This window comes from Maniola jurtina, chromosome 5 (assembly GCF_905333055.1).
Source record: "Maniola jurtina chromosome 5, ilManJurt1.1, whole genome shotgun sequence".
NCBI classification, from domain to species: Eukaryota; Metazoa; Arthropoda; class Insecta; order Lepidoptera; family Nymphalidae; genus Maniola; species Maniola jurtina.
This window is the reverse complement of record NC_060033.1, coordinates 9,510,978-9,537,435: the sequence shown is the minus strand read 5'-3', so window position 1 is coordinate 9,537,435 and position 26,458 is coordinate 9,510,978. Positions and strand designations below refer to the sequence as shown.

Below are 26,458 nucleotides of genomic sequence, written 5' to 3'. Positions count from 1 at the left end.
TTAAAAATAACTTTATTCTCTCATTAAACTTATAGCTACTTAGTTTATAGTTTATACACTTAATAGACAGTATATATTTTTAGAATAACATTTTAAATGTATTTTATGGAATGCATAGTTTAGGTACATGTTTTAATATTGCACTAAGATATTATGAGATTTGTGCATATGCACCTATGCAGCTGTTACTGTAAAAGGATTGCACTGTACCAAACAAAATTGACATGTAGTTAAACCTGCATTTTCAAACACAATGCATATTTATATTTTTTTAATTATTATTGTTGGTCTAAATAATTATACTTAAGCGTTAATTTTAATAAAATTGTAATATTTAACAGTTAATAAAAATAAATAAGTATCTGATTTGTGTTTTTCTTTTTTCGAATTTCAACAAACTAATGCTTTATGAAGCATTTTTAATTAGGTTACTATCATAAAGGACTAAATAACATTGCAGTAAAATCCTCCCACATTAAAGGTTTTTTTACAATTTTTACTTACTTCAGTAGGTACCTTACCTGAATACCAAGTAGTTATTAACCTACCTTTACAAGCAGAATTAGCATTTTAGGCTAGATATTTAAATACAATTTTGCTAACTTGTTGGTTTAGGCTGGCTTTTACTCTTCGCAACTTTTTCTACATTTGCAGCTCGTACCTAGAATACAAGTTTAAAATATAAGATAACATTATTTCCAAGTTCAGACAAAACTGGGTAAGCAGGAAATAACTATGAGAGGTTAATCTACAGGTCCTGTCACTCAATCCCAAAACCAAAAAAGAAGTGAGAAAGTTTGTGTTTGGACCCTATATTTGTGTGTGTCAGTAATTTTTAGGGTTCCGTACCTCAAAAGGAAAAACGGAACCCTTATAGGATCACTTTGTTTGTCTGTCTGTCAAGAAACCTATAGGGTACTTCCCGTTATCCTAGAATCATGTAATTTGGCAGGTAGTTAGGTCTTATAGCACATATACAGGACTAAATCTGAAAACCGCGAATTTGTGGTTACATCATTTAAAAAAAATACATTAAAATGTGTTTCAATTTTCAAAGTAAGATACCTATACCTAGTGTGGTATCATATGAAAGGGCTTTACTTGTACATTCTAAAACAGATTTTTATTTATTTTTATGCTTAATAGTTTTTGATTTATCGTGCAAAATGTTGGAAAAAATACCCGAGTACAGAACCCTCAGTGCGCGAGTCTGACTCGTACTTGGCCAGTTTTTTTCTTACCTGCAAAGATTGTACTCTTTTATGTACAGTCATCATAGAGTTTGTTATTGATGTTAGCTTCTCTTTGTTTGTTGCTATATCTGCCAGCTGAAAGAAATATTAATTTCCATGTAAAAATGTCAGAATTCACATAACATAATAAGCATCAAAAGCATCATACGAGTATAAAGCAAAAAGGCAAAGAAATGGATAAGAAAATTTGAGTTAATACTGAATTGTCATCCAGTTCTAAGGTAAGTTTAAATTTTCAAATATCTGGCTTGGAAGTTAGTTTAAATTGATTGTAAAATTTGTACTGAATAGAGAAATAAAAGTACAGAAAAATATGTTAGTATGGTTTAAAAACTTACAAGTGCATCTAACATTGCATCATTTTGTAAATCTTCCAGTCGCCTTCTCTCTGATGATATCATATTGTGTACAGCTTCTTGTTTCTCACTGAAACCAGTAAAAATTTGATAACATAATACTTACAGTATTATTATATACCTACTAAGTGATGCCAATGACTTCGTCTGTGTGGATTTAGGTTTTTTAAAAATCCAGTGGGAACTCTTTGATTTTGCACCATAAGAAGCATATAGCCTACCACCACTATGAAAAAGTAAACAAAGCTTAGTTTGGGTTGTTACCCAGATGATATTGCGCCTCGGCTTCACTTAATTTGCTCCGATCTGCTTTTGGGAGTATGTACTATACTATCAAGAAATAGGCGCAACCATAGACATACAATTTTCGCTTCGCTCAGGCGCAACAACACCCCTACCCTATTGCTTCAAATTTCCGAATTCAGCAGTTTAAGGTGTGTGTAGATATGAGTCAGCTTTCATTTTATACATAGGATTTAATCTGAATTCTCACTTCAATGAGGTGGTGGTTTTATATGGCTGAACTAGGTTATGTTGTACTTACGTCAATTCCTTTAGATGCGTATTTAAAGTAGCCAAAGGTGGTTCGTATATTTCCATCACGCCTTTCGCGAGAAGTTGTACAGTTTTTAGGTCTTCTGGTTTAACAGGACTTTCGCTAGAACTGTAAAGGGTCTTCGATTAAATTAAAACTTTTGTTGCAGTTAAAGCACAATTAAAAACGTAGGTACTCACATTTCCGTAACTTCAGCTGTCGACATTTTAGTATTTATTAAGGAATAAGTCATAAAATGATTAAATAGTATAAGATTGGTTAATTGCTAATTTCCAAGGACATACATAAGTAAAGTAAACAAACAAAGCAAAAAAACTTTTTTTTTGATTTTGAGTCTGTCATGTGTGACAGATACACCTGACAGTGACATCTCCACCGACTCACTAACTCTCTTAATATAATGTTTATCGCATATACTACGGTACTCTGTGACTCTCCTTTAATCTATGCTTGGGGACGCATCTTTAATTTAAATTATATGACTATGGTTAGGTATAATTATGAATGAATTATGAAATAAAACTGTGATTTGTTTTGAACCAAACGCATTCATGTATTTTTTTAGGATTAAATTTGAAGAAAAGCATTATTAATATAATACGTGGAACGGAACATAAATTTTATGGCCGCTAGATTTCTAGCTTCTAGATATCTTGTTTTGACGTTATTTGACGTTCATAATTCTTTCATTTTCCGTTCCCCAAGGAGGGGATTTACGCGAATCTTAAACCATAATTGCTTACATATCGTTATAATAACTCAAAATCAACGTTATCAACCTGGAAGTCTTACAAGTGACCCGCGGGGACGCCGAGATGACGTCGGTGGCCAGGAGGCGAGAGCCTGACGATTCTGGGGAATATTCCGACACCTCGCAAGATATCGAGCAGAACAACTCGGGGAATGTGAGTTGGACATTCGCGAAGCTCAAAATATTTTGTGAATAGAACTTTCATTTTGGCGCTAAAACAGTTGCCGCCGCGCACTTTCTCTCGCGCAATCGCATGTTGGAATGCATTTCTTTTTCGCAAAATTGAGGTCACATTGGATACCATTCACTGTAAAACTGCTGATGTTGGACAATTCGGGTTTGACCTAAACAATAATCAGTCGTAAAAATAAACAGTAGTTTTACTTGAACCTGCTAGAGGTACCAATAATCACAGTGTGAAAATGCAATTGCTAAAGGTTGCTGTACATTTACAGGATGGGCAGCATGAATCCTATTATGATTCTCAGGGGAGTGATTCAGACAGGTCTGATCCAGAGATCCAAGATCTAGAGACCCGAGATCCAGAGATCCAAGATTCAGAGAAACAGGTAAGAATATTTAACCTTTAGTATCAATTTTCAATAAAATGTTTTATTCTTTGAATACCTAAATTAGAAAATTACCACACTGACTTTTTAAATAGTACTAACTATACTAAGTGTCTAGTTAAGAACCAATATTTCCTTAACTCTTAGCTTGAACTGAACTACTTTAAAGGGTGCATTTCAATTTTTTAAGCGATGTTGGCTTTTCCCAGTAGAATCTGCTCTCTGACGGAGAAAAGGTATTACGGACAGGCAGACTGTGTGTGTAGGCTTGCAAAGTATTAAATTTATTTTCATTTCATAAAGTTAAATTAAATAATTCCTAATAATTAAGTAGAAATTTTACTCTACAATGCTAGTGTGCAATAGAGAAAGTTTTGCATTAATTAACTTGGTTATGTTGTGAATATTAAATTGTAGGAAATTAAATATAAAACGTAGCTTTTGCTTTAAGTTTACGTAATTAATTAGGTATCACCACTACATCATTGTTATGTAAATTCAGCAATTGACAGTTAGAAATTGAACAGTTATACCCAATTTGAATAAATGATTTGACTTTTGAAACATTTTCTGTAACACTTTTCTTTATTTCCTTTTTATTAGAATAATTCGTAAGTAAATTTTTCACATATTTAGTTATATCTGGTACAATAGGTTGCAGATATTACATTTTTGTCCTTTTTACTGGTTTTTGTGGTTTTTACTTATTATTATAACAATACAATAAAATATATCCATACCAATATTATAAATGTTAGTGTGCCTATTACATTTTTACAGTCCATTAGCTTATCTGTTTTAACAAAACTGGTATTCTGGAGATGGACAAAAGCAACTAGTACAACTTACCCTAGAAAATCAAAAAGTTCTTACAGGATTCAAAACATACATCCACATGGACAAAGTTGCTGGCATCATCTAATAATTCTAATCACACTAATATTATAAAGGCGAAAGTTTGTATGTGTGTGTGTGTGTGTGTGTGTGTATGTTTGTTACTCCTTCACGCTAAAACTACTGGACGGATTGGGCTGAAATTTAGAATGGAGATAGATTATACTCTGGATTAGCACATAGGCTACTTTTTATCCCGGAAAATCAAAGAGTTCCCATGGGATTTTTAAAAAACGACGTCCACGCGAACGAAGTCGCGGGCATCAGCTAGTAAATAATAAAATAAATGAATGATTGTGATCATTTATTGCATAACAGAGTACATAATTATAAGATCTTATTATATTACAGTCTGCCAATTTCTAATGTGTAACATGGATGCAATAAATTATTTAAAATAATTGAAATATTCAGTAGGTACTAGATACCCATGACTTTGTCCGCGTGGATCTATATTTTTAATCCCGCTGAAACTCTTTGATTTTCCAGGATAAAAAGTAGCCTATGTATGTAAGCAATCAGGTTCAGCAGTCTCCGTTCCCAGCTAAATTGGTTCAATCATTATGACATGAAGAAGTAAAAAAATCTGAACTTCCAAACTTTAACTTTAATTCATAATATTATTAGGATTAGGATAGTTTTAGCTAAACTAAATCATGACTAATTTGAAGTAAGTTATATCACAATAACTAATTAATTTACTGTAATTAATTAGCAAATTCAGTTATTCACTTTAACTAAGCTAGTGCCTTTAAAATTTTTAGGAGGCTGAGAGACGTGTAGATGATGATGAGGACCGAAGCAACCCCCAATATATTCCTAAAAGGGGGACATTCTATGAACACGATGATCGAACTGCAGCCAGGTATGTATATTGAATTGTTTTTTTATTTTTTATCCATTCCTATACAAGTTAGCCCTTGACTGCAATCTCAACTAGGGGTAAGAGAAGTTGCAGTCTAAGATGGTAGCGGGCTAGCCTGGAAAAGGTATGGCAGTTCATTAAAGCCCATACCTTTAGTCATAACTACGCGTCATCGTACCAGAATGCTAAATCGCTTGGCAGCGCGGCTGTGCCGGTTGGGTGATAACTAGCCATGGTTGTAGCCTCCCACCAGATAAGACAAGATACCATTTTGAAAATATAAATTTCCAAACTTTCCCTGCCGGGAATCGAACCCGGGACCTCCCACTTATATGACCACAGCGCTCACCATTACACCATGGAGGTCTTTACTATGCTCAGAAGAGTACTGTCGTATTTGAGGTGTAATGTCAGACTTGTACTTCAATTCAAAATTTCTTTATTATACTAGATTGCAGCTTGAATGGATCAAAAAATTCCAGAAAAGCAGGCACTGCTTTGGCAGTTCCTATGGTGCTGCAAATGGGCAGTGGTAATCACTTAACATAAGGTGATCCACCTGCTCATTTGCTCGCTATGTTTATAAAAATGCACAGCTGTTTCATCAAACATCTGAGTGGTGACCATCTCACTCTCTTACTTTATTCCTGTGCTGAATTAAATGTTTAGACAGTAACTAGGCTATAATAAGGTCTATTTTTGTCTAAGAATAATGTTTTAGGATCAGCTGCAGGAACAATAAAGTATAGAACATTGGCCGAACTGCCCAGTCAGGCGTTAAAAGCATATTAGCGTAATACGAATCTATTATGTAGAAAGTTTCTGTTCAGTATATTTCTACTACTTTGATCAATTACTTCTTAGAAGTCATTACGAGTTATTCTTGCATTAGATATTTCTAATACTTAATCAGGTTTGATTTCTTTTCTGATTTACAATTACTTGACAAACAGCGATCCACCCCGACTTCGCATGGCGTGGCACAGCCATGGAAGTTCTTAGATGGAACGATTTTTCTGACTTTATCTTCATACTAGTAGTTTATTCATGCAAAATGTTCATAAATTGGAGTTTATAACCTTCTATGATAACCCCTCCCTCTATTGGCGAAAACCGCATGAAAATCCATAAAGAAGTTTCTGACGTTAGTCTGAACAAAGTCGAACGCGACGCGGCGTGGGAGTAAGTAGGTAGTGGATATAACAGATTTCGTGGGGCTCCGTGTTTATCCATATCCATACTAATATTATAAATTCGAAAGTATGTCTGGTTGTCTGTTACTTTTCACAACTTAATCAATCTTAACAAACATAGCTTGTGAAGAACGGACATTGGTTACTTTTATCCTGGAAAAGCAGAGTTCTTCAGAAATTACAGATAAAGTGGCGGACATTAGCTGCTAATACAATAAAGATAAACGGAAAACAACTATAAATTACATCTGTACTCTATGCCTTAGTAATATAATTAATATTAAAGGCATGGTGATTAATATTAATAGCAAAGGTGGCCACTTCCATTGTAATCCAGATCCATACCATAACATGTTCCCAGGATGTTTTTGATAGATATTTATTATTTTGTTCTAGATATTCAAAACTAGAGAAACCAAAACTTTAAGAAAGCATAGTAACTAATTAAATATATTAATATTTTCTTTGTTTCTTATTAGTGGCGAAGAACCAAGTGATACGAACCAGGAGACTGCCTCAGAAAAGAAGGAAGGAAGCGAAACGCCGTCCGACAGGCGCCGACCGCCGCGCAAGTCCGACACGTTGAATAAATGGTCGCACGACAAATACAACGAAAATGAGCAGGTATAGTACCCAAATCACCCCACAATACATGAATATAGAACATGTACTTACAGAGGGGATGCCAGCCGGGTAACCTAGTCTCATCCCCTGAAATGGACATATTCACTGGAATGGACAAGTTCGCTGGAATTATTTTTTGTACCGAATCGTAGCTCCCCACCGAGCGTAGCGGGAATTATCACAGTTAAATCGTCTTCCTGTTGATACTATGTTGATAGATCTCAACTTAGAAGTTTGCAAGTCCAGCGTACTTGTATTAGTTATAGAGGTCAGCAGTCTCATCTTTCACGTCTGGAGTCAAGACTTCCACTCAATCATGTTTGGACATGGGTTCTTCTTGTGTAATATTGTCAGACCTACTGCGTCGATCGGAGTCAGTGAATATTTATTTATGTAGTTGTGCATTACAATTGGCGTCACGAAAAGAGTTCTAGCTTTTAGGCCGACCGCATATTGTCAGAAATTGTCTGTCACAAAAATCTGACACATGCAGGAATTGGCATTTGCTGATGCGTTTTGTACTAGAATTTTTTTTCGCTTCGTAAAATGCAATACCGATACCGCACAAAAACAGGTATGTGGGACTCCCTCGGTCCGCTGGCTTACCTACTTTAAAGCCCAGCAGCAAATTCTACGTCTAATTTATTATTTATGTCACATTAATGTATTCTATTTTTTTCTCTTATCTTTAAAGATCGTTTTACAAGTGTGTTTTTGTCCCAGATGCCAAAGTCCCGTGACGAACTGGTCGCGATATACGGGTACGACATAAGAAACGAAGATGCCCCGCCTCACGCCAGACGCAATAGACGTTATGGGTATGTCTATAGAATTTACAGAGTTTTCATGTCCAGTCTAGTCAGTCAGTCAGTCCTAGTTTTGTATACTAAACTTGCAAAAGTTGACAACGAAAGTGACAAGAAGACTTTCCAATGGGCACTTGGCCGATTGTTATTATATAATTTAAAAAAAAAAATACGAGACCATAATGCAAACACAGAACAAAAAGCAGAAACACAGAAGAATAAATTTTCACATTTCTCGGTTAAAATGCACGAGAAAAGTGAAAATCGCTGCTGCATATGTCTTGTAATGGTCTTTAAAGTTTTAATATTAGAGCTCAATCGGTAGTACACAAATATCTTAACTCATTTTTTATTTAAACATCGTGCTATCCTTTTCATCATTTTCTCTGCGGAAAAGGTTAGCCTACCTACAGGTCTAAATTATCAATTTAGTATAGTGTGTTGTGTATAACCGAAATAGCACCTATTTCTACTTTTATGCATATTGCTTAACTATTTTAAATTGTATTCCTACCGATCATCTTAATAGTTCAAATATAAATACTATTTCATTTCAATTGCAACATGGAGGTACAGAAATTGGCGGTTAGTGGATTGTCATTGACTTTCATAGCTTAAAGTGCATGATGCATGCATGAAATTAATTATGATGATTTACAATTCATAATTATTACAAATATGATTGTTATTTCTTGTTATTTTTTTTTACTAACTAATTTTAATTGAATCATTTTTGGCACACGTTTTTGCTTTGTTCTGTTCATATTATTTTAATGTTTGGGAAATCTTGTTTTAATTGTTATAAAATTCATTATTTAATAGTAAATTGTTTTGCATGTTGCTTATGTAATCTAGGTATCTGGGTAAAATAATAGTCTTTTAATTAACATATTTAGTCTGGTCTGGTGGTAGGCTTCGGTAGCCTAGGCTAGTTACCACCCTACCGGCAAAGCCATGCCACTAAGTGATTTAGCGTTCCTGTACGATGTTGCAAATAGAAACCGATATGGGGTATGGATCTAATAAAATTGCCATACCTACCTCATCCGAATTAGCCTGCTGCCATCTTAGACTGCGTCATCACTCACCACCAGGTGAAATCGCAGTCATAGGCTAGCTAAAATATGCAATAATGCTATAAAATAGCGTTTCGTGCATTATACATATGCATATAATTATGCTAATGCATATATTCCGATGTCTACTACTAAATTATGTCCAGAAATTTATTCTAATAACTACCCTCATATTTATAGATGTAAAACTCAATACCTATTTTTAACCGACTAAAAAAGGAGGAGGTTCTTAATTCGTTGAAATCTTTCTTTAAAGCAATTTGTAAGAAAAATTATACAGTAACCAAACGCATTTGATGTTAGCAACGAGTTGCTTCACTAGGCTTTTGTCATAGGACATTAGCACCTAGAGATATAAACCTATTTGTGTCAAGTCTAGTGAGCAGCTGTGCTCATTTAATTACACACGCCATGGTTTTCAGTCGCGGGCCGAACAAATATACGCGCACTTGGGAGGACGAGGAAGCGTATAAGAGGCAGGTCGCTCAAACACCGCACAAGAAACCACCCAGCCCCGCTGACTTCCCCGAGCTCAATGCTGTCAACAAACCCGGGTAAGTTATTTAATAAATTTAGCCGTTTGTTTTAACATCAGAATTCATAGACCTCTCGCATACTTTCATAGGAAAATGTTGGTCATTTAAGTTAGGTTGACCATGGAGGCATAAGATGCCACAGGCGCACCACGAACACGTTTTCGGTAGAAAAGGTATTCCGAACCAGAGGTAGATTCTATTGACGATTTAAAAGCACTAAGTAAAAGCTAATACCTTGTCAAATGAAAAAAATAATCTTATTATTACTTATTTTTTTTTGTTATGAATAAATAAATAAAAAGTTTTGTTGTCGGACTAAATAATTTGTTGACCGATTACAATTATTGATATGCATAATTTTTTCCAATTTGTAGCAGAAAGCCTCGTCCGCGCCCACGGTCGAAGTCTCAGCCGGCATCCAACGAGTCATCTGAGAGTGGGTCGCAATTAAGGAGAAACGCCTCGATAAAGGTGGCGAATCCCAAGCAGAAGCCCGTGAAACCGACCGTGACCCGGCGTGAGGTCGACGTGAAACCAACCTCTCAACCGCCGAAGCAACCTCTCAAGGACAAGATACACATACCTTTGGAGAATCTCACTATCACCACCACTGTTAATAATACGTATGCTTTTACAACTGTCTATTGCACTAAACTTGTTTTCAGCTTTAAAAACTTGCGAACATAATCAACATCATGATCAACCCATCGCTGCCTCACTACTGAGCACGGGTCCTCACAGAATGAGAAGGGTTTATCAAATTCAAAATTCAAAAATATTTATTTCTGTAGACCAATTTTAATAAAAACACCTTTAAAAATAACACCTAAAAATGTCTACCCACCCCAGTAAGTGATTACTGGGTGATAGACATTAAGCGTGTAGTACAGTAAGTAGTATTGCTATTGTACTTGTGCAGGCGGCCCCGTTGTCCGTCCGCTGGTCCAGTGCGGATTGGCAGACTTGACACATTTTTGAGATCATTATTGAGAACTCTCAGGCATGCAGGTTTCCACACGACGTTTTCCTTCACCGTTAAAGCGAGTGATATAAAACACACGTAACTTGAAAAAGTTAGAGGTGCATGCCTGGTATCGAACCCCTGACCGTAGGGGGCGGACATTTTGACCGCTAGGCTATCACGGCGGCGAACATAATACTGGATATATCTTATATTTGTGGAGATTGTATTTGTGCGATTATAGTGATGCGGCATCGAGTTTTCGAAAAGCAACTAAAACGCCGATCGCTGTCCATTTTACTACTTATAATATGTAATATTATCGCCGTAGGCAAGGCCCGCCGCAGCGGAAGGTGAATGCAGCCGTGGCCCAACAACGGCCGGTACCAACCGAACAGAACAAAAAGAAACCGCTTGTTACACAGGTTCGTTCTACATCTTTTAAAATCATGTTTAAATACTCAGGACGGGGCAATTTCTTTGGGGAAATGAAACATGTTATGGAAAAGATATTCAGAAACTGTCCTTCAATTTCAATCATGAAGTTTGACTTGAACTTTGTCATCTGTCATAAGTATAAATAAATAAATAAATAAAACCTTCATTTTCAATCACCTTGTTACATACATAGGTAGTATCTTATCTCGAACAATTTGCGTGCTTATTGGCGTAAGTATAAATTAAGTATAATTATAAGTAATTGGCGTAAGTAAAAAAATTGTACCAAGATCAAGAACTGCCTATCTTAGATTTTTAGATCTGTAATTACCACTGTTACATACGGCATACTAGACATTTTCATTACAAATTGAATCTTATCAGTTTGCACATAAGAAACAAATTTTATCAACTGCATATAATAACTGCACTTGTGGCTTGATAATTTTTTAATTCAAACGACTGTTTGTGGCTTTCTAGATACTTCCTAACTAACTGGAAACCTGGGAGGAGTATGGCAGTTTTCATTAAACTGGCACGGCACGGCACGGTTTCTAGACGGCTTCGTACCGAAACGCTAAATCGCTTGGCGGCACAGCTTTGCCAGTAGGGTGGCAACTAGCCACGGTCGAAGCCTGCCACTAGACAAACTTATTGCCAAATGAGCCTAAAATACTATCATCATACTACATAATCGTATGTATAGTTTGTTGTGTGTCCTACAGCCACCGCTGCAGAGTAACGCGGCGAAACAGCCGCCGCAACAACAAAAGCCGCCGTCACAACAGCCACAACCACCGCAGCAACAACAACAAGCGACGGCCGGTGAGTAGTATCCACGTCTCTTAAGCGGAATTTACATTACGAAATTAGTGGTCCGACATTAGTTTCCCGACATTAATTTCATTACTAAAGCACTTGTAAACGTCATATCGTGAAACTAATTTTGTGCCACTAGTTTCGTAATGTAAATTCTGCTTTATAATGACTAGTTGCCCTGCCCCTTTTTTCGCCATTCACATTCTTATTACAGACACGTATAGAAACATTAAAATATGACCCCAGAAATAAATTAACACAGAAAAACCACATACAAATAAAAATAAAAATATAGGCAGGTACTATTTGGCGGCCTTATCGCCCCTAGCGATCTCTTCCAGGCGACCAAAATACTTATTGTTTGTTCTAGCTAAAGTCACGAATGATATCTTGTTATATTATGTATAGATTTTGGAGCCATAACTTTTTATCTAATGTGAAATGTGTAATTTATTAGGTGGAGAACCTCGTGGTGGCAGCAAGCGTTACAGTAATTTACGCCAACGCCCGTTGGCCGAGACATATTCTCCGCAACAACAGCCGCCTCAGACGCAACAACCACCGCCGCCGACACAACAGCAGCCGACACAGCCACCACAGCAGCAACAACAGCAGCTCCAACAACAACAACAACAACCCCCACCACAGCAACAACAGCCGCAACCACAACAACAACATAGATATCATGGCGGTTAGTACTGTATTTCTGTATCTATATAGCAGGCGTTTCATGGGTCTGCACTAAAGCTGCAGGGATAACAGAGGATGTTTACTATCGCCAATAAACTACTTTACTAAGTTTATGGACAATAATAAAATAATAAATAAATAATTATTGTTTATTGGTTTATTGTACTAAGTTGGCAGAACCAATTTAATTCAATTTATTTTCAATAAATGAATTCAAGTTATTGAAAATAAGCAGTTTTAATTTTATTGGCTATATGCTAAGACAATAAACTTGGATAATGGAAGTATTGATGTATTATTTTGTGTTTTCCCAGAGTTTGTCGGTGGTCAGCCACCACAGCACCAGGGCAGCCCGGGACCTCAAATGCATCCACAACAAATCATGCACCCGGTATGTATATACTAGGGCAAGGAAATAAAGTTTGATTCAAGTGGTTAAAAATAAACAAATGTAATAGTAGTTTACGAAATAGTTCCATAATAGGGGTTATTAAAACATGAGTGTGAGTTTAAAAAACGGCCAAGTGCGAGTCAGACACCGAGGGAGCGGTGGTGTTTTTTAAAAATCTTGTGGGAACTCTTTGCTTTTCTGGGATAAAAGTTGCTTATGTCTACTATTGGGCCGTGAAAATCTAGCAGACTGATAGACAGACACACTTTCGCATTTATAATATTAGTATGGATATAGATATAGATAAATTCATATTCATACACTATTGTTTACTAGTGATATTGTTGTCACAAGGTACACAGGAACGCAGTGGCGCAGCCGCCGCACGGGCCGTCGCCGCCGCACCAACCTTTGCCGCAACCACAGCACACACAACAGGTACCATATTTACCCGACTGAGAGACGGGTATCACCGTCGTCATTATGATCTCATGAGTCTAAGCAAAATCGAAGTACGCTCTATAGATTTTAACCTAACCCATTGGTGCAATTTTCAGCAAGTTAGACTCGGCATACTGGACCAGCAGCAAATAGTCCAGCACCCACACCACACAATGCACAATATGCCTCAACCACACGCTATTGGTGAGTGACATTGTAATTATTTATTATCACTTTAAATGACATTCAGTTTTCGTAATTTTTCCAATAATTTTTCGTAGACTATTTTCGTAGTTCTATTAAAAATTGATGACCAGGCATAATGCTCTTATAAATTGTGTATCGCAATAAGGATTCATTTTGTGAAAATGAACAGATACTCATATAAGAAAAGAAAAAACGTTTATTCTTTGAAAGTTGTGCCACACATTACTATTTAAGGTTTGATTATCCCGGCGTCTAACACTTAAGCATTAAAGCCAAAAGCCTCAAGCAGCATAAAGCAAGCAGAATAAGCAGAATAAACTATGATATGTATGGCACAACCCCAAATAAAGGTCTCAATTCAGCATGATAATGATGGTGATGATGATAATTAGCAAGCCCACACACTTGCACTTGTAATATTATTCAGTAAAATAAATGATCAAGTTTACACACAGGGAATAGAAATTTTCGTTTAATTTCAGGACAGTTACAACCAGCACAAGGATATGCGCCGCCGGCCATGATGCCGGCACAATATATGCAGGTAAATATGTTTTTTGGTAGAATATACCAGGTGTAACCAGAACCGCGCTAGCAAAAATGTAGGGTTATTTTTATTACCCGAATACAATCCAATGCCAATAACCATTTGCCTTCTTTTGTAGTTTTAGTGATTTAGTATTTTTCAAACCCGCAATGTTTAGCGTGCAAAACTCGGATCAATGCCCCATCTACGACGCGGCATTGACTTTGAGTGAGATGAGGTAGTTTAACCTCTGGTTAAGAAATTTTCAAGCAGACAAATTGAAACAAATGTTTTATTACAGCAGGGTGGTAGCGGGGGCGTGTTTGGAGCAGCCCCTATATACCAGCCACCGGCGGCCTATCCACACCAGCTTTATCCGCACCATAACTTTGTAAGTTAACAGTTTTTTCTTGATTTTTTTTTTTCTGTTTCGGGTTGGAGTTCAGAGTCTGAAAAGGTTCAGAGGCCTTTTAACGTGTCACCAGCTGTGTGTGACTTATCATTAAAACACTCCATCGCATGGGTTTTTTAAATTGCAGGGCACACAAGCAGGCGGTGTAACGTACTACACCTGTACGGAGCAGGAGCAACCGCCGCGCCAGCCGCGCCGCCCCACCGCCGCCATACCCATCGTGCGGCCTGCTCATCCTGAGAGGTAAGGCGCAAAGCACACCGCTAGAGTTGAGGCGTGGAGTATTTCTATACTACAAGACTACACCTCAAACCTAGCTTTATATTATTTGGCATAACGGCGGCAGATTGTTCCTCAAGTTTTGTTTTCAATATACCAATTTCAACAATATGACAAAGTATGTATGTCGATATAATTTCAAGTCCACTCTCGTGGCCTGCTTCCATTAACAAACTACAGAGTTTCTAAAAATCCTGAAAACCCCCTAGGAATAGAATTTCCAAAAAACCTGTTTTAGTGAGTGCTGTTAATATTTCAAGTTTCTAAACCCCAGCGATATGCTATGCATTGATAGGTCAGCCAGTTAGTCAGGACGTCTTTTTATATGTTAAGATAAGTAATAATAGATTGTGTGTTTGCACCTAGTGAATAAAGGGATACCATTATGTAAACTGAAATTGTATTATCAATTACAGGCCAGCGAATTCGTCTGAAAAGGACAACATAGACAGAATTGTCGAAAACATGTTCGTACGAAAGCCCTGGCCCGCGCATGGTGCCGGTGAGTATCATTCTTAACGCTTTTCATGTTAAGCTTATGCTGAGGCGCAAGCTACGTAGCTTTTTTGAGCAGATTTTTTAATGCATGAACATACTGACAGCTGCATACTGTTAGGTGGAGAGGTGTCTGGTGCTCTAAACAAAAACTAAGTTTGATAGACACCCTGTTTATTTAGTTTACTGTCCACACGTGAGTCACTGAGTTCTTGGGTTACTTGGGGAACCCTAGTGAAGGGTTTTTTCGGCCCGGAGTCTCCCTCCTTCAGTCCTTTTCTGAGGTCCAATCAGCAAGCAATAACCAGGTCCGAAGTGGGAGCAAATGAGACTAAAGAATTTAGAACTGACTGATTTGGTCGATATGTAGCATTTTTATAGGCCCCATACTGAGATCGACAATTTATTATTATTATTGATGTCAATTAGGAAATAGCAATTCAGCAATAAGTGGCCTAGGCTAGGATTGTAAAAGTACGTTGCGGCGCAGGAACGTGCGACGCAAACATGTGTCTGTGCTGCTCTGCATCGCGTTGTATTGACGGTCAGACGGACAAACAGACAGACAGATAGACACACCAAGGTGATCCTATAAGAGTTCCGATTTTCCTTTTGAGGCACAGAACCCTAAAAAGACTAAATTAATTATTATGGGTGAGAATTGCCAAAAAATTACAAACTGTAAATGAGGTAAACCAACTCGTTATTTCCATAGTCTGACTCTGACTTTGAACTCATTTTGTTCATCAACTCAGAAACATCTATTCTTTGTAGTAACTGACAGAATAGAACCATTTCTAATACTTATCTAAAAATCACTGAATTTCAGATATTTGTTACTTTTTGGAATTGAGACATTGAGTTCATTAGTTTTTCGTTAATTATTATTTTAATATTCTTGTTAATTAAAAATATAAATTATTATTTTCAATTTAATAAAGAGTTCAGCCGTTGGACGAAAATGTATTTGCAAGCATTGCTTAATTCGCGTTTGAAGAACTTTAATTGAAGAAAAGTTTACAAGAAGCCACAGAGAAGTTGCATTTTAAGTTGAATTTTATTTTAATGTTGGTATTGTTTTGAACATTATTATTTATCTTTAATAATATATTCAATTATTCATTGATTAGAAATTATATAGTTTATACATAGTTAAATAATTCGTTATTATGAGATATATAGTTGTACTGTAGTGCATGCAATGTAAAATTATTGTAATAACTAGATTTTATAGTAACTAAGCTTTAACCCACGGCTCCGTGGGCGTCCTCTGGCGTTTTAGCTTTGATTTGTAAACAAAAGATTTGACTAACATGGATAAGGATGCTGATAGTATTACTATGAATTATTATAATATTAGTATAATGTTGAGTAATGCGTTACTTATACTTCATAGATTTTCCATTTTCGTGTGGAAATATGTTTTTTTCAGGTATGAAACCTAAAAATTATGTCTGTCTCCAGGATTTTAGCTCTGTACCAAATTTCGTCAAAACCGGTTAAAAAGATGAACCATGGAAAGCTAGCAGACAGACTGATGAGAAAATGCATTGTGTGTGTCCATTTACGCCTGTAGCAACTGTAGCGTCTCTAGCACATCTTTTCGCTCTTGTGACAGTGTGCGATGAGCTTAAATAAAATATTTATTTTTTACTAGATCATGCCTCCGATTTCGTCCGCGTGGTATCAGTTTTTAAAAATTCCGTAGGAACTCTTTGATTTTCAGGGATAAAAAGTAGCCTATGTCGTTCCCTAGGATCCGAGCTATCTCTGTATGTCAAAATCGGTTAAACGAATGGGCCGTGAAAAGCTAGAAGAAAGATAGATAGAGATAGAGATACTTTCGTATTTATAATATTAAGTATGGATTCGCTGACAGATCCTGTGTTGTGTTTCAGACGTGCCAAAAGATAAGGCGCAAGACAGCAGAAATTCCCAGGAACCACAAAGCAAAGAGACTTCTCAACCCAACAGCCTATCCTCAAGCTCAATATCAACCGACTCAAAGCCGGAGAGGACAGAAAAAACGGAGAAAACAGAGAGTGAGAACCCCGATAGTGCAGAAGCCTGACGGGTAATGTATGAGTATTATAACAGGAGATAATTTCTTGTACGCCGTGCGAGTGCTCGAAAACTTTGTGATTACCAACTTTGATAATGATCTTTGAGCCTTAAGCTGAATTGTCAAAGTTAGTCTAAACAAAAGTGTAAGTCTTATGTATACGTTGGCCCAACGTACTCAGCGAATGCACCTCGGCGTATATTTGCAGCCAGCGTTGGCCGGCTTGTCGAATGGAGACAGCTTAGGTGCACATAACAAAGTATCTTGGCGAAATTCGCAAACAGCGTTCATATGTTGGTCGGCACTCGTGGAACGCGTTGGTCCAACGTGGATTTACGCGTAGTATTAGCAGGTAAATCTTGAACATTCCTTTGAGTGAGTGGTTTCAGGATTCAGGAAAACTTAAGCGGCAGTGACTGATTAAGTTTTATCTTTAAAATTTTATAGTTTTTACGTAATTTTCTGTGAAGCACGCAAACTTAGGCTAAAGGCATACTGGCGGTGAGAGGCATATCTTTCCTTAAATGTTCCAATGTTACCTAATAATGTTTGCAAACTTTACCGAAAGGCAATAATTCTATTTATAACAAGATGTTTGGCACGTGTCTTTTTTAATCTATCTTTAAATAAAACAACAAAATTTTCAAAGTGATTTTGATACATTCTTTCCCCTTGACCTTTTAACATAAGTTCATTGCTCCTATTGCCCGCCTTCCATTGCGAACGGAGCGGGCTCTGTACGGAATTCTTTTAGCTCGTTTTGGTAAATTAGAAGTGCTTTCACTGCAAAAGAGTGAGCGGAGCGGAGTAAAAGAGTTACAAAAGTGGTAAAAAACTAGTTTTAAACGGACTCGTACCCTCGCACCTCCCAACCGTTTCTCCTCATGTATCGTCATTCCGTCGGTAGTCTCGTCACTAGAACCGTTATCTTAACTAGTGTCGTCTTTTAAAGAATACCACAAACACATTTTGGAGTCGACACGGGCCCTTTGGTACTGGCCCACCCCGGAATGCGCGCTGCCAATGGAAGCATCCCATCTCATGTTACGTCGAGCTCACGCCGCTAAACCCGGTGAGAATGGTAGACATCAGTTTTCTGTGAAACTATTTCTTAGTGGAAGACCTATTTGGCTCCGTTCCGCTCCACCATTTCCCGCCCATTGTCAAAGCTACCTGGTTGATTCCATAATATTTGGTCAGTCGCTTTCGCTGCCACGATCAAAGTTATGTCAAAATTGCCTGAACAAGCTCGCACGGCTCTAAAAGATGGTCTTTCAAAAACTACTTTTGTTTCTTTTATGTACAGAAGGCAATAAAATATTACTTAAGAATTATATAAATCTGAGAAATATACTCCTAAAACTAAATCTTTTCGACAGGAATTATAAAAACACGACGTAGATTTAGGAAAGGGATAAGCATATAATATTTAATGTGACCATCTTTTTAATTTGACAAGTATGGAATTTTCTAATAACTATTCTATGGCTGTGTTCAGCTCTTTTCGGGGTTGGAATGTAAACCTTTAACATTTAGTACTAAAATAGGCATTTCACAATACAAAACTAGATTCACAAACCACAAGTCGAAGTCTCAATTTCATGTGAGATCTGATTGTCTTCAAAAGATTGTGTGGTCAAATTAATATGAGATTATTTTTAATTTATTCAAATGTAGGCATTGTCGTCGATTCTCATGTTTTTCTGTTAACTACAACTAAATTGGGGTGTCTGCATCTTTTACTTTTTAATATTGCTAAAAAAGAATGGAACATGAATTTTAAATTCAAAGACTAAGCTGTTGATTGCGGCTGGCAGCTAAAGTCACGAGGCTTGTCTCTCCCTTTCTTGTTACATTGTTACTAATCAGACGCGAATACTCTAAATTTTAGTTTCGCTCAGAATCAGTATCAATGAAAATTTTTGAATCTGTTTATTAGAAGCAAATAAAAATAATGCAGACTAGAAACTAGTTTTTATGCAATTAACTCAGTTTATAAAGGCTAAAGTTAAGTATATGGGTAATAAAAATTTGAAGCAAACATGAATATTAATGCCTACATTTTCTTTAAGTAAAAAAACATAGCGTGTCCAATTGCAGCAATTTATTGAATGGATACCTTTATGACTGTTTTGTTTGTGATTGTGAATCCAGTTTGTATTTGAGATCCATAGATAGAACTTATATTCTAGAAAAACGTAAATAACTTAAATCACCCAGATCTAGAATTATAAAAAACGTGGAACTCGGTGTACATGTAGTAATTAATAAATAGTTAATTTTATAATTTAATCATTTTAATTTTTCATTGTTATAACTTTTATTATATTCATTGAAAAATAATATAACAATATGTTATAAAAACCAATTAATTACTTATATGATTTAATAATCACAGTTTGCAAATCATTGATTAGAGTCCAATGACTACAAAGCGATGATATTATATTGATGTTTGTTTAAATTGTTATTGGAAATATTTTTATCAAATAGACCATAGACATTTTAAAGAATGAATCTAATGAGATAATCAAAATTTGGATTAGTTAAATATTGATTTTTTGCGCTGTTCTGTTGTCACTTCAATATTTTATCGCATCGCGCGCCGCGCCAGCCTAGAGTGGGCGTTAAAGGGTCATGTAAGCTTTGATAATAAAAATGAATATAAACTTTTGAATGGAAATTTAAATTGTTTCATTCGTTATGGTACTTCACCAATGTGTTTATCAGATCAAAATAGCATGGGTACGTGTCGTCATTTAATATGATTTCACAAACATATATACATATTATACTTACAGATAATTATCATAAACTTGAGTTTAAAATTAATAAGATTTGAGATAAAGTTTGAAAATGTTTTATTTGTATAAAATGTATATATTTAAAAAAAATTAAGCACTAAGTCATACCATAAGGAAAATCTTGGACCACGCCATTATATTTTTTTATTCAATGAAATGCGTATAAAATACTCTATCTCCGTCTTTTCCGTTTTCAGTGTAATAAAAAGAGATAAATATTATTATTGACTATACTAGTAATATTTTTGCTCAATCCACGTGTATTTAATAATAAAAATAAGCCATTTGTAGTATTTCAGATGGAAAAATTAAATTGTATTCACGCTAATAGAGTTTTCGCAATGTCAATTTAGATGTTGGGATTAATTTTGCGCTTGTACTGTTAATTTCCTGTTTTCGTGACTAAGAACTCGCCAGGGGTCTTTAAATACAAATAAAAATCGAAAACAAAAAGCGCAAGAGTGGTCCTTAGTCTATCTAGCTTTAGAATTATTTATCAATATTTTAACAAAATATCACATTATGAAATATACGTACACGTTGTCATGTGGTAAAGGTTAAGATTATAAAATATAATACCTATGGTATTTGGTTGATTAATCGAAGGCGCGACTCAATTTTAGATAATCTCTTACAGCTGAATACCTAAAAGTATCTTAATACTTAAGAGCGATCAAAACTGAATGCTTTTTAATATTTTGTTGTATGAATAAAATGCCATAACATTCAGTGCGACAAGGATCTTTTGGCATTTGAATGACATTGACAAAGGGGTGTAGTTGTAGAACAAAGGCTGCCGGAAATCTCATCAATTTTGGGGAATATGTTTAAAATGTCAATGTTGAAAATCGAGAAGTTTAATCTTATTTTAACTGTATAAGAAATTGGAAAAGCCGCCCCTGTTGGAACGTACGTAGGAACAAATAATAACAATCATGGACTTGCAATCTATAATGTTTACCTACTCAAAAACCTACTACCTAGCACTTACCTAGTGCTAAATATAGCTATAAGATGCAGAACAATGAAATTCAGATTTTTACTTAGCAACACCACAAGCAAAGCGGACAGCGTGACACTTCACAAGATGGCGGCGATTTTGGCCACGCACCAAAAGATCCTTGTTGCACTGTAAAGACGTTTGAGTATTCAGTCGTTAATATATTTATTGCCATGTCGACCTGTCGCGAACTATACTTATAGTTATAAGAGTGCTTACATTAGTAACTTACTTGAGTCCGCGGCTTAGGTCTATCAAATTAATGCAGCACTGTCTTGTTACAGATTTTAATATCTCAAATTCTACTACGGCTATTAATTGAGGTAACTATTTTAAAACTTCCAAAATATTTATATGAAGATACATATTACTAGAATGAATAATGATATTTGTATAACAATAAAGATGTATCAAATGTTGTTTTGACTAGTCCTTATTTAAGAACCATGACAGCTTTTGTGATTGAAAGGGAAATTCACTGTCTTCAGAACTGTTAATGATGTTATCAATGATTTAGTTTTTAAAGATATTTAAAAAAAATAAAGTTTGAAAATGGAAAAAAATGCTTTTGTAAACAAAATTGGTTATTTATTAAAATAAGTAAAACCTTCTAAAGTTGAAGTTTCTTTGCCTAACTAGGTGCCTATTTACCCTTAGTAACTTCCTATTTTTCAACACGCTTGGTAGCAATGAAAGTAATTTTTTTTATTGAAGTAACTTAATTTATTATTAATTTATCACAAATATCACATTGTAAAATATGTTACAGTCCTAAAATTACTATTTACATGTAAAATCTAACTATGGTACTTTTTACATTACTTAAAACAATCAATTTGTGGATTATGCAGGTATTTATTTTGGGCTTTTTGGGGAAAGTAGTAGTAGATACTTAGCGCTTTAATACAATAATTTACTATTTATAAGTTAACAGAGATTCTATGTTTAGATGGGTACGTAGCGATTAGCGAATGATATCTTCTCATTAACGAACTTGATGCGTATTGATATAAAATAATCCAATGTTGTCACTTGACCTGGGGGGTTAGCACATAAATTGTGTAGCTTTAAAACTTTTGTGCTAGATCGGCAAATTTTTATCTTTTCATCAAAACTAACATAGCAGATATACGTACCTACGTACGTACGTAGCTACTTAGTCATTCTCAAAAAAATCTTCCATATTGAAACAAAAATATCTTAATTACTAACTAAAATCATAGGAACTTTACACATGATGAGTTTCAACAATCGATTCCTCTTTTTTCCGCCGTTTCTTTCCTTCCAAATCGGCATAGATGTCTTCTAGATTCCGCATTTTCGTCTCAGGGACGCAGAAGATGAGGTAGAAGACATTGGCTAAGCATATAAAGCTGAATATCCAGAACGTGGAATAGTAACCGATCCAGGTGTTCAGTGGAGCGAAGAGTTTCAGGAGTGCGAAGTCGGTTCCGAGAGAAATGGCCATGATGAGTGTCGCCACTGTACCTCGTAGCTGTTAACAAAGAAATCTTGTGTAGATTAACCTACCTTTGGCATAATCAATGGAGCAGCTAATTGAAAGATTACAGGTGCAATAGTTATTGTGGACAATTCCGTTGTATATAATTTCTTAACTAAAATAAATTGGCAGGTCTAAATCTAGTGCTATCCTTTTCGGCAGGGATTATTATGAAAGGGTTACTTTTTTCACGTTTTAAGTATCGTGAGTGGTTTTCATTATAAGTATAGATTGTTATGGCTATACTCACGTATTTAGTCTACATATCTGTGAGATTACTAAATGTATTAATTAGTAATCTCACGGATTGTGTACCAGCCCTCAACGGAATTAGTATCTAACACTGAAAGATAATTGTAGGTCGTAGGGCAATGTATGAATGGGAAGGGTAATTATGAAATAATGTTACAAGTTACAACCCAGCCTCGACGCACAGTGGTGAATTCAATTGCAAATGCAATTGAATTCGCCACTGCAAATGGCAAATTCTATGGCGCGACCAACACTGCGCCATAGAATTTGTCGGCGTTTTAGTCAGAAAAGTTGATAGAAGACAATCTGACCTACCTGGAAGCTAAACATTTCTGTCATGATAACGAAAGGCAGCGGCTGCAATCCCGACGCATCAGCGAAGATGCAAACACAAAGTGCCATAATGGGCACCCAGCCTGGCATGAACACGCCGATGCTCTGCAGGTAGAACCATACTCCTAGAAGGCACATGCTGAAGCCGGCCACCACACTCGTCACGGCTAGAAGAGGCTGCGGAAAAGAAAATTCATAAGTCTCTGCGGCCATTTCCTCATTTCTGAGGGTCGTGATTTCTTTCTATCACAGATTTTTTTATTCAGATAGGTACAAGTTAGCCCTTGACTGCAATCTCACCTGGTGGTAAGTGATGACTGATGATGATGTAGTCTAAGATGGAAGCGGGCTAATCTGGAAGGGGTAACTATGTCAGTTTTCATTAAACCCTACTCTTACTACCTACTCCTTTGGTTTCTACACGGAGAGCTAAATCGCTTGACGGCACGGCTTTGCCGGTAGGGTGGTAACTAAGCACGGCCGAAGCCTCCCACCAGGCCAGATAAGTACCCAAAGGCATAAATAATAAAGTATTTTGTGGTGCTACCACATTACTACTCACCTTTCTTCCCGTCCGATCTACAAGTTGACATGCTAAAAACGACCCAAATATCTGAACAGCAGCGAGTAAAATCGACTGTTTGTTTGGCGTAAGTGCGATGCTGGTGTGTGGATCCTTTCCAGCTTCCGCAAAGATGTGGCTGGCGTAGACGAGAACTGCAATACATCCGCAGAACTCGCGCGTTAAATTCACTATTAGAGCCACCCAGAAGGCTTTGAGTGCAGTTTTGTCTCCAACTGAAAATAAAAGAAATTAGAATTAGCATTTTTTGTCGACTATTTGAAAGACCTTGGCGTGTATTCAACGACATGCCACACCATGTAGATGTGCGTACACGTGCGTAAAAAAGCGTAAATAATAAACGTATTTTATTTGTCTTCTACAAGTTAAGTAGATCGGTCACTTATCTACATTGTGTTCTATTTTACTTATATAAATCACTTTGTTTCTTCGGCACTGACGCATGCTACCAATTGACCCTAAGAACGGCATTTGACACCAAATAAATAGAAGCAACCCAATTAAGTGGTGAATTGAAAATGATGGCCGGGCTCAGATATCAAGGACAGGACGAGAGGTCACCGCGCCAATTGAAACAATAAAATGTGTTTTGAAAACAATTTTTTGTTTGCATCCGCGTTTTTCGACTGCTGAAAAATGGGGACAGACGGCTTACTGGATGTTAATATTATTTGAGGTGGAAAGTAGGACGTCTTCTACCCAAGCGTAAAAGATACGGTCTTATGGGTTTTGTAGAAACGCTTAACAAAGAACGTAGGTACCAATACTATCATTTTTAGGTAAGCAGATTCATAAAGAATTTGATAAAATGGCTTTTCTATTATGATGTCCGAAGGCAGGTAAATTCATTTGACTATCTACTTATACCGTACTAGCCACCCACCCCGACTTCGCACGGGTGCAATTTAGAGTTTTATTTATCGTGAAATGATAATGTCTACACACGTGTCTGTCAGAAATCTCCAGCAAATAAAAAAATACCTAATTGCAGTACCATGACAGCAGCGGAGTTTCTGAGATTCTAAAGTTCTGTTCATAGCCTCTACATGTGCTCTATGACTCATGGTGCATTCATCCCATATAATAAATGAGGCGCCTTGTACCTACTTAATAATTTGCCAAGAGGCCTATTTATGCAGGTAGAACATGTGGATCGTTGGTCTAGACTCTAGTCTCTAGAGATACGGATAGAGACAGACGAATGAGCAGTTTTTCGACAGTTGCAGCAATACCTAACGAAGCAACTGCTTGCGCTATCTTCCCTGATTGTCTGTTCTTTGCAAATATTTTTGGGAGAAACGTCTTCCCCGTTCCTCTCGGCGGCTAATCGGGTTAATCTCAAAAACTACTGTACGGATTTTCATACGGTTTCCACTTTGACTTTACGGTTTAACTTTCAAAGACTGGGTCGCATTTTATCTTTTTTTTTTTAATTTAAAAAATCTTTAAGATTTTCTCGTTATCAAAAGTAGGACACCACAAAATAATTCAATCCGTAAATGTTAGGTAGGATGTGAGTTGTGACACGTTTCATTTTACAATAATTTTGTAAGCTTGAAAGTGTGGTTTATCTATCTCTGAATGAATAGGAGACAGTACCTTAATTATATACTTAGATATTACGTAAGATATATTATAGTCTAAGAGGTGGTGATTATAATCTACTAGATTCACTATAGTATCAATTATTATCATTTTAACTTGTGTTGGTAGGTAACTAAAGTAGGTTTGCGTATACTCATAGTTCGAAGCGCCGCCGCCGCCACTCCGTTGAAAATCGTTGAGTGCCTGCTCTACGATGTTGCTACGAGTAGGGACATCGGCGCTTAGCAAGGGTCAAAATAATAATAAAATGGATCCTTCGGCATACGACGACGCTTAATATGGATTTTTATCCCAAAAAATTCCCTGCCATGTTATTATTAAAAAGAACGCAGAACAAGACATCTAAACTGATTTTGAATAGATTCCGCAAATCTTTCACCGGTTCTCACGCCTTCCTATCAATTTCGAAGTGAATTAACCTTCTACCTTAGCGCAATAACATACATAACAATCTAGGTAATTAAGTTACCTAATAAGGATAATATTGAAGGGAAAGGTACAGCGTAAACAGGAATGAGGAAATTTCTAGATAGGTAGGTAGGTATGTAACTATGCTTACTTCAAAATTAAATCCTAACTTATTGAGATACTTGACGTAACTTGCCTCAACTAAAGCTTAGACTAGACCTGAGCCATTGGTAAATTATAAATTTCAAAATTGACCCAGTTGGGAATCGTATCCGGGACCTCCTTCTTTTAAAACCACAGCGCACAAAAACTCCTAAATAACATTTTCATGACCTAAAACAAACTAGACAAATTGTTAGCTATCTAGGTAGGTACTTACAAAGCAACCTAGGTGAGAACTTTGGCTCGCAGGTGGTCTGTTCGATGATCAGCCGGTCCACCTCTTCACTGATAGCCTTATCCGTGTGAGGCAACGACCGCAACCAGCCCAGCACTTTGGCTGTTTCCTGTAATTTAATTTTAGAACTTGAAAATCTGAAGGTAGGTAGATTTTCCTAGAAACGAATTGTAGGTAATCGGTCATGGAGTTTAACGTCGTGAGAAAACCTGCATACCTGAGAGTTCTCTAATCAGCAAAGTTAGAGGGACGGTTAGGACGTTCGCCTCCTAATCGGAGGTCGGAGGTGCGGTCTCGGGCACGCACCTCTAACTTTTCGCAGTTATGTGCGTTTTAATTAATTAAATATCACTTGCTTTAACAGTGAAGGAAAAT

The 26,458-nt window shown here is 36.5% G+C and overlaps 3 protein-coding genes across 5 annotated transcripts in view; 1 reads left to right on the top strand and 2 right to left on the bottom strand.

Annotated features, from left to right (window-relative positions):
* Positions 1-3: 3 nt before the first annotated feature.
* LOC123865124 lies at positions 4-2,513 on the bottom strand. Its single transcript, XM_045905970.1, has 5 exons — positions 2,345-2,513; positions 2,154-2,273; positions 1,592-1,679; positions 1,242-1,328; positions 4-661 (listed from the first exon to the last, which is right to left on the bottom strand). Exons 1-5 carry the CDS (start codon positions 2,395-2,397, stop codon positions 599-601), a joined length of 411 nt encoding a protein of 136 aa, XP_045761926.1. The 5' UTR covers positions 2,398-2,513; the 3' UTR covers positions 4-598.
* Positions 2,514-2,677: 164 nt separating this feature from the next.
* LOC123865126 (protein CASC3-like) lies at positions 2,678-21,447 on the top strand. 3 transcript variants are annotated; one of them, XM_045905973.1, is made up of 19 exons: positions 2,679-3,070; positions 3,372-3,485; positions 5,144-5,244; positions 6,917-7,061; positions 7,785-7,879; positions 9,366-9,497; positions 9,854-10,102; positions 10,772-10,865; positions 11,604-11,703; positions 12,155-12,388; positions 12,702-12,778; positions 13,133-13,216; positions 13,336-13,423; positions 13,909-13,970; positions 14,254-14,343; positions 14,492-14,607; positions 15,060-15,145; positions 17,037-17,212; positions 21,289-21,447. In XM_045905973.1, exons 1-18 carry the CDS (start codon positions 2,981-2,983, stop codon positions 17,207-17,209), a joined length of 2,130 nt encoding a protein of 709 aa, XP_045761929.1. In that variant the 5' UTR covers positions 2,679-2,980; the 3' UTR covers positions 17,210-17,212; positions 21,289-21,447. The 3 variants fall into 3 exon arrangements, with proteins under 3 accessions (XP_045761930.1, XP_045761929.1, XP_045761928.1); XM_045905974.1 differs by lacking the exon at positions 21,289-21,447 and having other exon boundaries at positions 2,678-3,070; positions 9,857-10,102; positions 17,037-18,972; XM_045905972.1 differs by lacking the exon at positions 21,289-21,447 and having other exon boundaries at positions 2,680-3,070; positions 17,037-18,972.
* The window catches only part of LOC123865127 (facilitated trehalose transporter Tret1-like), a 19,803-nt gene continuing 12,639 nt past the window's right edge, over positions 19,295-26,458 (bottom strand). Inside the window, exons 5-8 of the mRNA XM_045905975.1 lie at positions 26,066-26,192; positions 23,653-23,888; positions 23,073-23,267; positions 19,295-22,499 (exon numbers count right to left, since the gene is read on the bottom strand). Of these exons, the coding sequence (XP_045761931.1) occupies positions 22,233-22,499; positions 23,073-23,267; positions 23,653-23,888; positions 26,066-26,192 (825 nt within the window). The 3' untranslated portion in view covers positions 19,295-22,232. The remainder of the gene's footprint in view (positions 22,500-23,072; positions 23,268-23,652; positions 23,889-26,065; positions 26,193-26,458) is intronic.